This window comes from Bos taurus, chromosome 13 (assembly GCF_002263795.3).
Source record: "Bos taurus isolate L1 Dominette 01449 registration number 42190680 breed Hereford chromosome 13, ARS-UCD2.0, whole genome shotgun sequence".
Classification (NCBI taxonomy): domain Eukaryota; kingdom Metazoa; phylum Chordata; class Mammalia; order Artiodactyla; family Bovidae; genus Bos; species Bos taurus.
Genome location: NC_037340.1, coordinates 54680380 through 54695797, shown reverse-complemented (window position 1 = coordinate 54695797; position 15418 = coordinate 54680380). Strand labels below are relative to the sequence as shown.

Here is a 15418-nt window from a genome sequence, read left to right as displayed (position 1 = left end):
TGGCCAGAGTAGGTGAGGCCTCCGCGGCGGGCGGGCCCGGAGAGGATGAATGAAGAGGGAGTGGGCGCCGAGCGGTCGGCAGAGCGTGGTGAGCAGCGCGGCGGCCCGGACCTCTGGACTGTAAGTGCGCTGGGCAGCGAGGGCCGCGGATGTTCAGGGCGCCTTCATGGGCGCGCCGCCTGGGTGCGCCGGGCCGCGACCTGCTGACATCAGGGGCGCGGCAGGTGCCCGCAGACACTGGGCTGGGGCTAGGGGATCGAGGTGGCGCCGGCGCTGGCGCGGCTGGAATGCCAGGCAGCGCGGGACGCTGGGCCCCGGCAGTGCGCCCCGCCGCCCGCCTGCCCCTTGGGACCGGCTGCAAAACTGACCCCCTCTCGCTGCCAGTTCCTCGGGCAGGGCGCCTCTACGGAGGCGAGCGGAAGGGAAGGGGACAGGTGGTGGTTGGGTTTCGGGCGGGGATGGAGGGAGGGCCGGGAGTGGTGGCCGGGGCAGGTGGCCCGTGCGCACGCAGCTCAGGCCACGCGGATGGCGCCAGTATAGACGCGCCTCTCGGAGAGGCTGGGTCCCCACCTGCGGCGGATGCTGCTACTGCTGAGTCAAGGAGGAAATCGTCATGAACCGAAGTTTCTCGCGGGTGGCCTCGCTTTGTTCGCGCCACCGCGCTCCAGACACCTCGGGGAGGGGAGCGCGGGCGGAGCCGGCTCCGCGGGCTGGGCGGGGTGGGTGCGAGGGACTGGTCCCAGCCTGTGCGATGCCCGGCGCTCCGCTGTCCCCGCCCCACCACGCGAGGTCCCCTGAACCCTGCACAGAGCCGGGGCTTGGGTACAGGGGTCCGGGAGCTGAGGGAGGAGGGACGAGTGTACAGCCCATGCTCTGCGCCCAGTGGGCAGCTTGGCCAGAGGCCTGGAAACCGAGGCAGAGGCTGGGATTCCAAGCCCGAGGAGCAAGCCTGGGCATTGCCCAACCTGGTGGGGAGAACCCGGCCAGGTATTGGGGCCTGGCCTCAGGGAAAGAGGCCCGTGGGTCCCCCTCCCCTTCTCCCACGTGCCCGGCTGGGGGCCCCCTCTGCTGGGTCAGACTTGGTGTGGGGCCTGTTTCTCTCAGGACCACATGAGTTTTCCACAGTGAAGTAACCAAGTTCCTAGTGACCGCTTTTCATGGTGCTTTTGGGAACTTGAGTTTGTTCTATCTGATCAGAAACCGGCTCCAAGGAGGAGGTGGGGTGAACCGTGATCACGGTGGTGCTGTTTGGTTTTTTTTGTGCAGCCTGGAGTGTGTGGACTTCAGGGGAGAGAAAACACTGGGTTCAGCCAGGTCGGAGGAGCTCTAATACCAGCAGCAATCTAACGACAGCAGGCTGAGCTCTTGGGTCACTGAGCACTTAGCACAGCAGGCCTTGTGCTGCAGGCTTTGAGTATCAACTCATGGAAACCTCCCTCCACTCACATGGGAGCTACTGTTGCTCCCACTTCCCAGATGAGTAAACCGAGGCACTGAGCTGCAAGATGACTTGCCCAAAGTCACACTGGAGAATGTGGTAGAGAGGTTTGAGTCCATGTTTGTGTGATTCTGGACATTCTACAGCTCTGTACCTGGGGAAGAAGGAAACCCAGGAAAGCTAGGCCTGACGCAGGGCAAGGTCCCCAAAGGTGGGCGGCACCTTAGGGGACAGGAGTATTTGGCTGGACAGCCCAGGCCCATGGGGGCAGGGAGGAGGCTTTCCCAGGTGCTGCCAGAGGGCAAGGAGGGAGAGGCGTCCTGGTGGGATCCCCACCTGCACCCTGACCATCCTGCATCAGGACTCATCTCTCAGTCCTGCTGGGCGAGGTTGGCAGACACTGCCTGGAAATTTTTCACAGGGCTGCTACCTACCCAATGGCTATGACCTAACTCTGCTTCCCTGGGCGTGGCCTCTGTGGCCAGTGTCCCAGCCAAGTCCCTTCCCACTGCCATGGTGAGGCAGCTGGGAGATGGGAAGTCAGGCAGGACAACCGTGTGAGGGAGGTCTTGGGGCTGGTGTCTGGTCCTAGCCTCCGGTCTGGTTTGAGTGCCCAATTCCCAATGACTCAGCATGGAGAGCCTGACCCTTGCTGGGTCATGGATGGACCTTGGGCTGGTTGTGGCTTGGGCTCTGGGTTATGTCTGGTTTCCAAACAGTTAAGGTCTCCCCTGCTCACTGTGAAGTCCAAGTTAACTCCAGGGCTCAGTGCTGTCTCCTCCATGCCCTCCATCATACTCATTTCCATGAGTGCGAATCCAGCCCAGGTCAGCACTGCTGAGCCATACAAATTCGCAGCTTCATGAACTCTTGATCTGGAGTGAGTTTCTGCTACTTATGGTCAATTTGAGCCTCCCCACAGGCTACAGGCAGGTGCTGGCACAGACCCAGGTCCCCACCATCCTGATGGCACAGCAGGCCCAGTGGGGGTGCCCAGAGGACTCACCCTGGCCAAATTCCCGCTTTCTCCATTGCTTCCTCTGAATGGAGTGTGGACAGAGACCATGAAAATATTACCCCCTCACCCCGAGCCTTCTGCCCTCAGGTGCAGCAGAGAGCCCACTCCCTGCACCTGGAGGGGTATATACGATAGTCATCGGGACACTCAGCCACTTTTGTTCCTGGGCATTCAGCTGCTGTGTGGCCTTCGCATGGTCATGGTGAGCATGGGTGCCCACATCTGGGCAGGACCCCCGTCTTCACCATGGACAGGCCTGCTGGGACCCTGCCCCAAGACAAGGCCCACCAGCTCGGGCCTCTGATGACCTGGGTTCACAGAGATTCGGTGGAGCCAAGTCCTGCTGTGGGGGAGGGGGGGCCATCCCAGCTATGGACGTGCTGGACCCAGGATGTGTCGCCCGTGGGCTGGTCATGAGGACCCTTCCTCGGCTGGCCCAGGTCAGCCCTCAACCCGCTGATGTCCATGATGGCCACGGCACAGCCCCCTTCCCACCAGAATTAGCCTCTTGGACCACGTCTCTGGGGGCGGAGGACGCACTCACAAACCACGTGCCTCTTATAAAAACTGCTCAGTCATGTGTGGCCACTGAGGCTGCCTCAGGTCCAAGTACCAGGCTAGCCTGGATCTGTTTGTCAGTGTCCAGAGTCACAGGCTCACGGACTGTGGGCTTCCAACATGTCCTCTCCTCCCATGTGGCCGGGGGCCACGTGAACATCCTCACCACGGGGCCGCCTTTCCCCAGTGGCTTTTTTACCCAGCAAGCCTTGGGGATACCTGAGGAATCCCCCCTCTACCCAGAAGACAGGGGTCTTGGGATTGCTGGGCTGAGGATGGTGCTCCCTTCCCACCTGGGCTTGCTCAGGCCCAACCTCTTGGCAGATGCATGGGGCTGGTACTTGGACCCGTAGGCCTAAGAGGCCACCTGGGAGTGGCAATGTCCAGCCTGTGCCAAGGCAGGCCCATCATGTGGACGGAACCTGCTCTCAGCACCCCCAGAGCCATGACAGCCTCTGCAGGTCTGTTCACCCTACCCTCCCACAGCCCGGGCTCGGGCTGTAGACTCAGGATAGGAGCAGGAATGTCCATGCTGAGACAGCAGGACACTCCCTGCTGGACAGGCCCTCCCAGGTCTCTTTCAGACAGTCCTTCATTGTCAGCTTCCATGCAAAGCAGCCGGCTCCCTGCCCACTCACCTGTGTGTGGTCACCAGGTTTGCAAATTAGGGTGTGCCGATGCTGTAGTGGCTGCCCCAGGTCCCGCCGCCCGGGAGTCTGCTCTACAAATAGCTTTGAGACATGAAAGTCCCCTCCTCTTCCCCACCCAATCAGAGGAGGAGAGAGCAGGAGGAGTTTAGGAGGCGAGGGGAAATGGCTGCCTGCAGAGCCCCCGGGGTCATGGGGAATGGAAGGAGCAGGGTGGGGAGGCTGGGAGACCGCCAAGCGGGCCATGGTACAGGAGCTCCGTGGGGCTGCTATGTCGGTGCAGGGCAGTCACCACCGTGTGGTTGTGGCTGGTGGCCTTGGAGCAGTCAAGTCGGGATGTCTGCTGGCTGGAGCACAAGGAGGAAGGAGAAATGAAACTTGTGATTCTTCCCTGGCTGCCAAGTTCTCAGTGGCATCAGGATGGAGCCTGGAAGCACCCCACACGTGTGGATGGGCCCCACCTGCCCACCCCAGCCTCAGGTCTCCCTGGGGCATTTGTTTCAGCTGCAGCCAGTCTATCCCATGAAGAGCCAGGCTGAGGAGTCTCAGGGGCCCAGGCAGCACCACCTGCGGCTTAACATATTACTCTGGGTAATCCTGCATCCTTCCTACCTGCTGGGCTTTGCAGACAGACTTCAACTGGGAGGAGTAAATGCCTGGGGCAGGCCTGAGGAAGAAGTGGGCAGGGCCAAGCAGGTGAATGTGAAAACCACCAAGGTCAGTCCTTTACTGACCCCAGATCTCAATTTCCATAGGCAGGGCCACAGTGAGCCACCCACATGGGGCTGCGGGCGACTGTGAAGATGCAGGAGGATGGGGGAGAAGGAGCAGGAGGGGACCCGGAGTCCTTGGCACACGCACCTCGGGATGCAGCCGATGTCCAGGTGTTGCAAGAGACCTTATCCTGCTAAGATAGCCGTGCATGAACACATAAGTACTTGCACACGCATGCACCTGAGTGCACTCTCTCACTTCTCTCGCAGAAGCCGCAGAAGCCCCAGGTGCGGAGCTGCTGGCCGGAGGCCCCAGGGAGCATATTGTTCTCCTGCTAATCCTCTTGCCTAATCCTTAAGGCTCTGACTCCCCCCAAGGAACAGGGAGAAGCTCTGGCAAGAGGGGAGACTCCCCCCACCCCATCCCCTCCTCCTGCTTCCGACCTGCTGCCCCCTGGCCAGGAGCAGGCCTGGGTGGGACAAGGAGCAGACATGGATGGGACAAGATTCCCCTGCAAGAGCAGGCTCCCTGGGGAGAGCTGTGTGCCCCACGTGGCCAAGGAGGACAGTCGCTCTCTTCCCTGCACATGGAGGGGACTCTCTGTGCGTCTAGGGCCAGGAGGGTGGTCAAAACCTTCATCAGAGTTGTTCCCAGCCTCAGACGTCTTTCCACGAGAACCAGGGCAGTAGAGCAGCAGAGTGGGCCTGCCTGGGTGGTTAGCAGGTACCCCAGGGCCACCAGTCCCCTGCTGCCCCCCACTTTGGGGTCACGTGGCTGGAGGACTCTGGAGACTCTGTCCTGGGGCCATGGTCCAGCACAGGGCTGAGAGGAGCCCTCCTGACTCGGGGGTGGGAGTTACATCCCTAACCTGGGGGCACCCACGGTAGGGATTTCACATGTGCAGGAGATAGCTCAACGTGCCGGGCCCAGGGGACAGGCATGGATGAAGATGGTGGCAGTGTCCTGTCAGGTGCCCCTTCCCCACAGCCGGGCTCCCGGGCCTCTGTCAACTCCAAGCTGTGAGTCTCTCGGCAGCCTGTGCTGTTTGGATTTGCAGCTGGGACAGTTTACTACTGATTCTTAAGTGGTGGCCTGGAGTGTGGGGGACTGTGAACACTCGTGAACGGGACGGTGTCCTGGGGATCCTCACCCCCACTGCCCAGCACAGACCTTGCACAGCAGGTGTTGACTCAGAATTACCTGATGCGTGATTCAGGGTTCTCCGGAGAAGCCCAGTTGATAGGAGACAGATCGCTATAAAAAGAGACAAATTAGAAGAGCTCAGCCCATGTGATTTTGCAAGATCTGCAGTTGCAAGCCAAGATCCGGCAGAGATGAAGTCATGGTTCCGTCTGAAAGCCACAGTCTTGAGACCCAGAAAGAACGATGAAGTGAAGGCAGGAAAATGCCCACGTCCCAGTTCAAAGGCAGCCCTGCTGGGCAGAAAGGGGAAGGGTCAGCCTTTCTGTTCTGTTCAGTCCTTCAACTGCCCGGATAAGGCCCACTGTCCTTAATCCACTGATTTAGATGCTCACTGATTACAGAAATGCCCTCACAGCCACACCTGCAATGTTTGTCCAGCGTCTGGGGGGTTAGCCCTGGGACCCACCAGACTGACAGGTAGAATCTGCCGTCACGCTGCTCTTGGCTCTGAGATCATGGACAAGGCACCAGCTTTAGCTGCAGGCTCAGCAGAAGTAGGGGGAGCACGAGATGTCTAGAGTTAGATGGCTGCAGGCTCTCAGGTGAGGGTACCTTTGCCCTGGACCTGGGGTGCTGGCCAGAGCAGGCCTGGCCCTCCTGTGGTTCAGCCTCCACCCATTGTCCCCGTCGTGTCCCTCACCGCCCATCTCCTGCTCGAGTCTTCCTTCACCGTCCAGCTGCAGTCACTCGACCCCTCAACCATCAGCCAAGCCTGAAAGTCAGGTCTCAGAAGAGATGCCACGCCGCAGGTCAGGCCTCAGCAGCAGGTGGGAAGCGGATATGCTTTTCTGTTAAAACAATCTTCAGGTAGATGGAAACCTAGGCCACAAGCACAGGGCCCAGGAGAGGAATTGGAGGCGTGGCCCAACTTCCTCCCCAAGCCCTGCAGCGTTATCCAGTCCTCGAGGGACCCAGCTGGCCTCTAAGTGGTGCTGCCAATGGACTCTGCCACCGGGTCACCCTCCCGCTCGCTTTTTGGCCTGAGACAGAGAAACAAAAGACAGTGGTCTTGGGGCTTGGCCTGGCCAACCATATGGAGGACAGCTGTGAAGTCATCTTCTCTTAGCTGAGCCTCGAGGGGTCGGGGGGCAGGGGTCACCTCTGACCATTGCAGAAGTAGGTCCAGGAAGGAAATCACCCTGAGTGGCCTGGGCTGCACCCCAGGCCCTAGCAGTGTTGTCTCAGGGAGCTGATGACCAGGAGCCCGAGACAGAGCAGCTGGCCATGCCCACTGCCCCTCACTCACACCTGAGTCTACATCCTGGACTCATTGCTGTGCCTGAAATGCCCTCATGCCAGTGCTGGCAGCTCCTGCAGACCCGATTCTCAGCAGACCTGTGGGTGAGATCAAGTCCTTGAGCTGCGCACATAGCAAAGTGTCCTTTAAGCACAGGCCAGGCGTCAGCATGACGGTCTGTGTTCACTTCTGGAGCCGGCTCCTAACCCACACACACCCAGCACACGTCACCCGAGATCTTGATACAAACTCAGGAATATCCTCCTGAGGACCTGGGTACACAGGGCCCTCCTCAAGGCTGAGATCCTCATGTCACGGGATCCATGTGCCTGCCAACGGAGGGGACACCAGGCGCCACTGGCTCCACATCATGGCTATCTCTGTCTGCCCCCTCTCCACACACAGACACCCCAGTGCCTCTGTCACACCAAGGCCCACCCACCCAATTTCTGATCCAAACACCGCCGGTGAGGGTGGACGTCTCCAACTGGCTCACAACACACGGAGCAGAATCGGGCCTCAGTTACGGTTTGGTTGGATGCCGTCAGAGGCTGCCTAAACGGAGAGGGCTGGCGTCGAGGTCTGCACTCGGGCTGTTGGGTCCTGGCCATCACAGCCACTCCTGACGGACCTGGCCAGGAGGCACCAGGGCTGTGTACCGAGTGATGCTGTGGTCCCATTTGTTTCTCACGTCATACGGGTGGTGGCCACTGCTGGTCACCTGGTTATATGTCTAAAATGGGATTTTCCGTCTGCGAATTGAAGAGCAAGCGATGTGCCTGAGGATAGACTGACTTTCTGTGTTTGTGTCAGAGACCAGAGCTCATGGCTCAGATAAACTTCATGCTGACCTGAAACTGTCTGCACCACCCACACTGGCCTTCCAGTCTCGTCAAATGGGCTGTTTTCAAACAGGAAGGACTGTTTCTTAGTGACCATTGCTAGTCATGAAAGATGAGCAGCCTGGCTGCCTCCTAAACCCTGCTGGGGCCCGATCCTGTCCTGGCCCCTCCATTTCTCCTGCTAGGGGGTCAGCGGGAGAGTTAAACAAGCTGGGGGAGGGGTAAACAAATCTGCAATTTTGCAGATCCTCCTGGGAACACCCACCCATCGATGGTAACTCCTTGGCTCGGTACTGCCCTCCATCCCCATGGACCACTGGACCAGCCTCTCCGAGCAGCCAATCCCCTAGGCCTGCTTGGGGCAACTCACTCTGGGTCTATCCTAGCCCAGGTTGGGGTCCAGGGCCCTGTTGGTTATGTGTGTGCATTCACGTGTTTGAGCGTGAAAAGTGCAGACAGTGGTATGTGCTCAGGTGCACACACAGATGTGTTGGTGCATGTGTGTGCACCTGCCTGTGTACACACGTTGAGACAAAACACTGGAGGGACGAGCCCCACAGCACCAACACACGCTGGCCTCTGGGCAATGATTAGCCTGTTCTGTTTTTCTCTGAGTTTCTGTGTTGGGAGAGTGTCAGAGCCACGGGGCTGGGGGGTGGGGAGGCAGAGCTGTCCTGTCCCAGGGGTCACGCTTGTCACCAGCCACGCTCTTCCACAGTGGCCCGGGCTCCTGTGTGAACCGTGGGCAAAGCTGCGTCGGGAGCTGGTCTGCGGGTGCAGATATATTGATTTCTGTCCCCTAGGAGCCTTGATGATCCTTCCCCTTCTGCAGGCACCTTCCTTGTAGTTCTCATGACCGAGCCTGGCGTGCCAGGGTGCGTAGCTCTATAAACATAGCTCTGGGCATCGTCATGGCCCCAGGGATGACTGAGGGGGAATTTTTTCTGTCCACGCTCGGCCTCGAGATCTAGATGCTGATTGCCTGGTAGTGCCAGTTTCCAAAATAAACAGTGGACTGCATGAGTCAATGACACACAGTTGGTCACGGTTCTTTGAAATGTCGTCAAGGACACGGGTGACTCTCACACGTGGTCTCATCCTAACCGGCCCCGGCTGGCTGTGTGACCTCGAGGAAATTGCTGACCTCTCTGGGTCCACTTTCCTTTCCTGGAAGATGGGCCGTGGCCAGGTGTGCACCAACGACAGGGACAAAGCCTGGGTGTGGAGCTCAGACACCAGAAAGTGGGATGTTGCTGTTTCGTGCCCACGGCCTGGCCCCAAGGGAGGCTGGAGAAAAGGCCAGAGTGAGGCTAAAATTAGCCAACACGAAGCCTCTGAGGAGGAAGCCGAGGTCTGTAGGAAAGACGGGGCACCCCAGCCTCAGTGCACCTGCCTCATGGGAGGCGGTGCTCCCAGTCCCCTCCCAACGCAGAACTGCCTCCGGGCCCGGGGTGTGGTCCCACCACAGCCACTTCCCTCACCATGGGCTGCTTCCCAGTTTGCAAGATTAACACAGAATAAGCCATTCTTTTGTTTTAAAACAGTCAGTCCTGGGAATTCCCCTGTGGTCCAGTGGTTGGTGGTGGTGGTTTTGTTGTTAAGTCAGGTCCGACTCCTCCAACCTCATGGACTGTAGCCTGCCAGGCTCTTCTGTCCGTGGGATTATCCAGGCAAGAATACTGGAGTATTTCCATTTCCTCTGAGATTCCACACTGCAGGGGGCCCAGGTTCAATCCCTGCTTGGGAAACTAAGATCCTGTAAGCCAGGCAGCTCTCATGGCCAAAAACCAGCCCACGGACACCCCAAAACTGCCATCCCAAGGACTGAAGGATCTGTTTGTGGTCACTGCCTGAAAAGCCCTCTTTGCTCTCAAGCAGCAGGGCCCAGGCAAGGCGCAACTGCACTGAGGCACGCCTGGTGTCCCTCCCTGACCCCATCCCTGGCCCGAGAGAGTGTTAGTGGGAACAGCCCTCTGCCCTTACCGCTGGACATACATCCTGTTCTGAGTGCCTGTGGCCTCCTGGAAGCCAGGATTCCTTGGGGGATGCGTGAGGGTCCTATAACAGAGGACCACCAACAGGAGACTTACAAGGACAGAACTTTGTTCCTCCAGGTCTGGAGGCCAGAGTCTGGGTGTGGGAAGGGTTGCCATTCGTCTGGAGACTCCGGGGTGGGGCCTTCTCGCCTCTTCAGCTCCTGGTCCCCCCACCCCCACTGGCGTCCTGGGCTTGTGGCTGCATCACTGCATCTCTGCCTCCTTGTCGATGGCTTCTCTCCTGAGGACACAGTCACAGGATTTGGGGCCATCCCCAAGCCAGGTTGTGCGTGCGTGCCCAGTTGTGTCTGACTCCTTGTGACCTCAGGGACTGGAGCCTGCCACCTCCTCTGCCCATGGGATTTCCCAAGCAAGAATACTGGAGTGGGTTGCCCGTGCCCTCCTCCAGGAGATCTTCCTGACCCAGGGATCAAACCCGTGTCTCCTGAATTACAGGCGGATTTCAGGATGGCCGCATCTCAAATCAAAGATCACGTCTGCAAAGACGCTTTTTCCAGATAAGGTCACGTTCGGAGTGGCGGGGGACATTCCTTTTCTGGGGGACCACCATTCTCACTCCCAAAGCGGCTCCATCACCAGGTGCCTGAAGGGCTTGGTCCACAGATCTGATCTGAGATGAGTCTGGGGCAGCCTCAGGCCTCTGGGCAGCGGCCCCTCCCCTGGCATTTTCATGGCAGCAGGGGTGTAGGTGCAAGCGAGGTGGGAAAATCAGCTTCTTTCCTCTTAGGATGCAGGGTGCTTATTGCCGCATGGGTTCCCAGGCAACCTTGGGGCAGACAGAGGGCCTGTTGACCTGGCCTAGGGACCGCCCTCTCTCAAAGTTTGGGGGTGTTGGGGTGACAGGAGCCCCTGGGAGCCTCAAGATGAGTGATTTCATGGCCCTGACTGAACTCCTTTTGGGCAGGGGCCAGGGGTCAGAGGGAGGCCCAGAGAGGGCAGGCTGGGAGTTTGCAGAAAGATGCAGGGTTGGCATGACCTCCCTTAACCTGCCTGTGGGGCCGCAGACCACGGTGGTTTCAGCATCTTGAGAGACTGGCCACAGGCGAGGCCCAGTGCCAGCTGACCCTCCTATCCAGTGCCACCCCAGGGGTCTGAGGCACCTGCCCTTATCCCTTCCTCACTTCCCACTCTCCACACTCTGGACTCGGATGGTTTTCCCTTTTGTGCGAGAGTGCGAAGCCAGCTGGGTGTGAGTTCAGAGTAGGGGGCAGTCAGCTGTCCCAGGCGGAACACACAGCTCAAGCTGGTGAGCCAAGGCCACGGGGAGGGTGTAGGTCGGGGAGACTCAGGTGTTCACACAATGTCCAACTCGGTCCTGCTGTATCTCCGCTCTGCTCTCTGCTATGTGGCCTTGTTCAGGCCAGGGGTGCCCTGAGTGTGTGGGTCTGGATCCCAGGAGGGGGCTGGTCAGGGAGGCCACCCCACCAGGCTGGACACCAGGCAGGCAGAGTGCAAGGCCTGGGGGAGGGTTCTCCTGGAGCTGGAAACACTAAGCAACAATTCTTCCCGCAGATTGATCCAGCCGCTGGAATCTCGCGTGTCCGTTCCCACTGCCATCACTGCCACACCCTCAGCGGAGATGCCCCAGCACTCAACGGGAGACAAGCCCCTCGTCTCAAAGCCACAGCTGGTCTTTCCCGGCCCAGCCTCGGGCACCGACAGCGAGTGTGACCGCACACCCCCCAGCAGGCGGGTGTCCCTCAGTGCGCCCCTGAGCCAGCCGCTGTGCCAGCCCGAGAAGTGTGGGCCCCGGGCGGCCCAGGAGGTGTGCTACGTGGCAGCTGGACAGCCCGGGGAGGCCTGTGGCTGGCGGGCCTTCGCCCCCATGTGCCTGCAGGCCTTCAACACGCCGCAGGGCTTCCTGCTGTTCCTGTGCGTGGCCTCCTTCCTGCAGGGCATGACGGTGAACGGCTTCATCAACACTGTCATCACGTCCATCGAGCGGCGCTACGACCTTCACAGCTACCAGAGCGGCCTCATTGCCAGCTCCTACGACGTGGCCGCCTGCCTCTGCCTCACCTTCGTCAGCTACTTCGGAGGCCAAGGCCACAAGCCCCGCTGGTTGGGCTGGGGCGTGCTGGTCATGGGCGCCGGCTCGCTGGTCTTTGCGCTGCCGCACTTCACCGCCGGCCGCTATGAGGTGCAGATGGACGAGGTCGTGGGGACCTGCTGGGCCAACCACAGCTCAACGTGCAAGGACGGCGCCTCCGGCCTGTCCAGCTACCGGCTGGTCTTCATGCTGGGCCAATTCCTGCATGGCATGGGTGCCACACCGCTCTACACACTGGGTGTCACCTACCTGGATGAGAACGTCAAGTCCAGCTACTCACCGGTCTACATTGGTGAGTGGGCGGGCGTGCTGGCGGTGAGGCCCACCGGGCGTCTGCTCGTGGCCCAGCCCCATCCAAGCCCCTTATGTGCATTTCCTCATTGGCCACATGTGGTCACATCTGGCCTCAGGGGCTCCTAGGCGAGGTGGCAGGTGAGCACGGGACTGAATTTCACTTGATGCCTCAGGTGATGGAGGTGGTGCCAGCCAAGCTCAGCCTGACCCCCATACATCTTGAGGGTTCCAAAGCATGTGGACTCTGGTGGTCCAGTGGTTAGTACTCTGCACCTTCACTGCAGGAGGCCCAGGTTTGATCCCTGGTTGGGGAACTAAGATCCCGTGAGTTGGACTCAGCCGGTGGCCGGGTTACAGAGCTGGGCACTGCCATGCCTCCCGTGGGGGATGGCCTCGAGCCTCATGCCGCCCCCGAGACCCTCTTGTTTATTTGGGTGAGATTTCTGAGCTCTCAGCCTCATGCTGCCCACTTCTCTGAGTGCATCCTGCATGGTCTACTCTCCCAGGGCAGGGCTGGGCTCAGTGGAGAGCCCCCACCTGTGCTCCGGCCCGGCCAGGCTCGCTCGCTGTCCTGCTTCCTATTCCACCATCATGCAGCAGTTGCCATTCTGAGGTCTGAGGTGGGGGGAGCATTTGGGACCTAGGTGAGCCCACAGCCCCCCATGGGTGCCGCCCTCATCTTGCAAAATGAGGGTCTCGGGATCTTTTGAGGGAGAAATAGTCTGGGGCCATCTGCGAGGCTTTGAGAGGAATGTTTTAAAATCACCTTGAAAGGTTGTTGCCGGCCGATATCAGACACAGTGGAGACTGTACAAGGAACACCCGGGTTAAGGGGGATCCCCCCCAGGGCTGGGGTGGAGGGCAGTGATGCAGGGGGCTTCTCTCAGGTAGGCAGGTGGGGCGGGGGGTCCTGACGGCTCTGCTCCTTTCCAGCCACCTTCTACACCGCGGCCATCCTCGGCCCCGCAGCTGGCTACCTGGTGGGCGGCGCCCTGCTGAACATTTACACCGATATCAGCCAACAGTGAGTGACCTGGGCCCTACGCCTGTGGTCTAGACCACAGGGAAAGCGCCACTGTTGGTGCAGGGGGGTGGTGGCCCTGGGCAGGGGTCCAGGCTGGCCCTGCTCTGATGGACCTGGGAGTCTGGGGGCCACTTGGAGAGTGTGGTCTGGGGGAGGGGACAATGTAGATGGACAGCCTCCCAGAGCCAAGAGAGATCAGCTGCGACTGCTCCTGTGCTCTTTGCCGAGGCCAGGGCACCAGCCACACCCCCTCTGCACTGCTTTGGGAGGAAGGGTGTGCCTTGCCCTGCTCTTGCTGGGACAGCCTGGCCCCCGCCAGCTGCCAGTCCTCACGGCCTTGTTGGGAGGCAGCCTGGCAGGCCCCAGAGGAAGGGACCTGAGGAGGCCGCACAGCATCTGCCAGTCGGTTACCACAGTGCATCCCCACCCCACGTCTTTCCTAATGCCCTCGTCCACTGCTGGTCCCAGACCTGGTGTGGGGGGTCATCAGGGCAGAGCCTTTGACCTCTGCCTCTCACTGACCAGCAAGCAGAAGGGTGCCTGGTGTGTGTGCTCTGGGTGCTGTGAGCACAACACTGACCCCAAGTGTCTCTTGCCGCAGGACGCAGCTGACCACTGAGAGCCCACTGTGGGTGGGTGCCTGGTGGGTCGGCTTCCTGGGCGCTGGGGCCGCTGCCTTCCTTGTCGCGATCCCCATCCTTGGCTACCCACGGCAGCTGCCAGGTGGGTGCTTCCCGCCCCTGGTGAGTGGGGGACAGGACATCCTGTCCCCTGCTCTTCCTCCTCCCTTCATCCACTGGCTGATGCTGCCCTCCTTCAGGGCGGCCTGACCCGTGAGCTCCCTCCATGCCTGCCACCTCTACCTGCTCAGGGACCCAAGGGAGAGGCTTGTTTCAGTGGGAGAGGTGCTCTCCTTTCAGTTCCTTCCCTCTGGTTCCCTGTTGAGCCCTGCAGACTCTCTCCCACCCGCCTTCCCTGCCAGTCTGTCACCACGGTGCATCTAGTGTCTGTCCAGGAGCTTTGTCTACCAGGAGCCTTGTCTCCCACACCCAGGAGAGGCATTGGGGCCTTGGGTCTCTGCCACTCACCAACACCCATCCTTTCAGGGTCCCAGCGCTATGTGGTCATGAGAGCATCTGAAACATACCAGCTGAAGGACAGTAGCCACAAGGTGACCAGCAACCCTGACTTCGGGAAAACCATCAGTGACCTGCCTCTGTAAGGACCTTGGGGGCCTCTCATCTGTGCCTGTGTGTCCTGCAGACCCTTTAGGGTCTTCCACATGCTAGGTCTTCACCCTCAGCTAGGAGAGTCCTGTGACCCCTCCAGGGCCATGTGGGAAGCCCACACCCCCTATACATCCCATGACCCAGCAACCTTCGGGTCTTGGCTCCAAAACTTAGGCATAGAGATTAAGAAGCAGCAGATAGAACCTCCTGGCATGGAGCCACTGAGGGCCAGTTCTGACACCCCACAGTGCCTGCCCCCCACTGCCCAGGCCTGTGGACCCAGGGACCCTCACACAGGAGCACGTTCATACTCCTGCATGGCAGGTTCTGGGGGCCGTGCCTGGTACCTCCTGGTGGTCACTACGTGAACCCCTGATGCTAGGGTGAGTTGCCCCGCAGACGAGTCCACAGTCCTCAGGGAAGCTACTGACCCCACCCCCAGGAGTCACCCCTCCGCCTGTCCTCTGATCGTTTCACTGGGCATCACCTGCATGTGCCCTCAGGGCTCCATGGAAGGAACCATCCAGCCTCCACCTCCTCTTGGGCAGTGATGTCCTGTTTATGCCACGTGTGCCCCGGCCTCACTTTGCCGACGTCACCGTGTCGGGACAAACAGAGCCAAGGCTGCTGGGATCTCAGAGGGACTGCGTTGGGAGGGGGCTCCTGGTGGGCCAGGACTCCTCTTCAGGGCATTCTGTGAGGGGCTCTCCCAGGCAGGGGGAGGAGGCCCTCAAATCACCTGCCTGAATTCAGCCTCACTGAGCACCCACCTGCCCCGCAGCTTCCCGAACCCATGAGTGTCCCCTTTTGGGGGTGGGTACTGTCAGTGGTGGAAATGAGTCCCCGATGTCTGTCCTCAACACAGGGAGAATGACATGGGGTCAGGGAAGCCCTGGGCTTCTTGCTGCCTGGTTAGACTCCCAAGAAGAGCCACCCACTCAGGAGTTGCCCCTGAGACTGGCAGAGCCGGCCCAGGGCCACACTGGCTGGGGACATGCTCGTCCTGTCTCCTAACACCACAGTGGAGCTGGGTGAAGGGCCACCCACTCCTTCCGAGCAGCGCCAGCACCACGGGTGTTAACAGCCTGGTCCTCATAGCCCCAGGGA

General features: G+C 60.2%; 1 protein-coding gene across 5 annotated transcripts in view; it reads left to right on the top strand.

The window, feature by feature from the left end:
• The window catches only part of SLCO4A1 (solute carrier organic anion transporter family member 4A1), a 31675-nt gene that overhangs the window by 7582 nt on the left and 8675 nt on the right, over nt 1-15418 (top strand). For 2 of the 5 annotated variants that reach the window (XR_009496779.1, XM_059892494.1), the window contains exons 1-5: nt 12-120; nt 11227-12056; nt 12992-13082; nt 13684-13805; nt 14189-14300. Coding sequence is in view for 4 of the 5 variants with exons in the window: in XM_059892494.1 (XP_059748477.1) it covers nt 50-120; nt 11227-12056; nt 12992-13082; nt 13684-13805; nt 14189-14300 (1226 nt within the window). In the remaining variant the exon portion in view is untranslated. Of the gene's footprint in view, nt 1-11; nt 10294-11226; nt 12057-12991; nt 13083-13683; nt 13806-14188; nt 14301-15418 lie in introns of those variants that run through there. The other 3 variants (XM_059892493.1, NM_001192727.2, XM_059892492.1) reach the window with 3 other exon arrangements.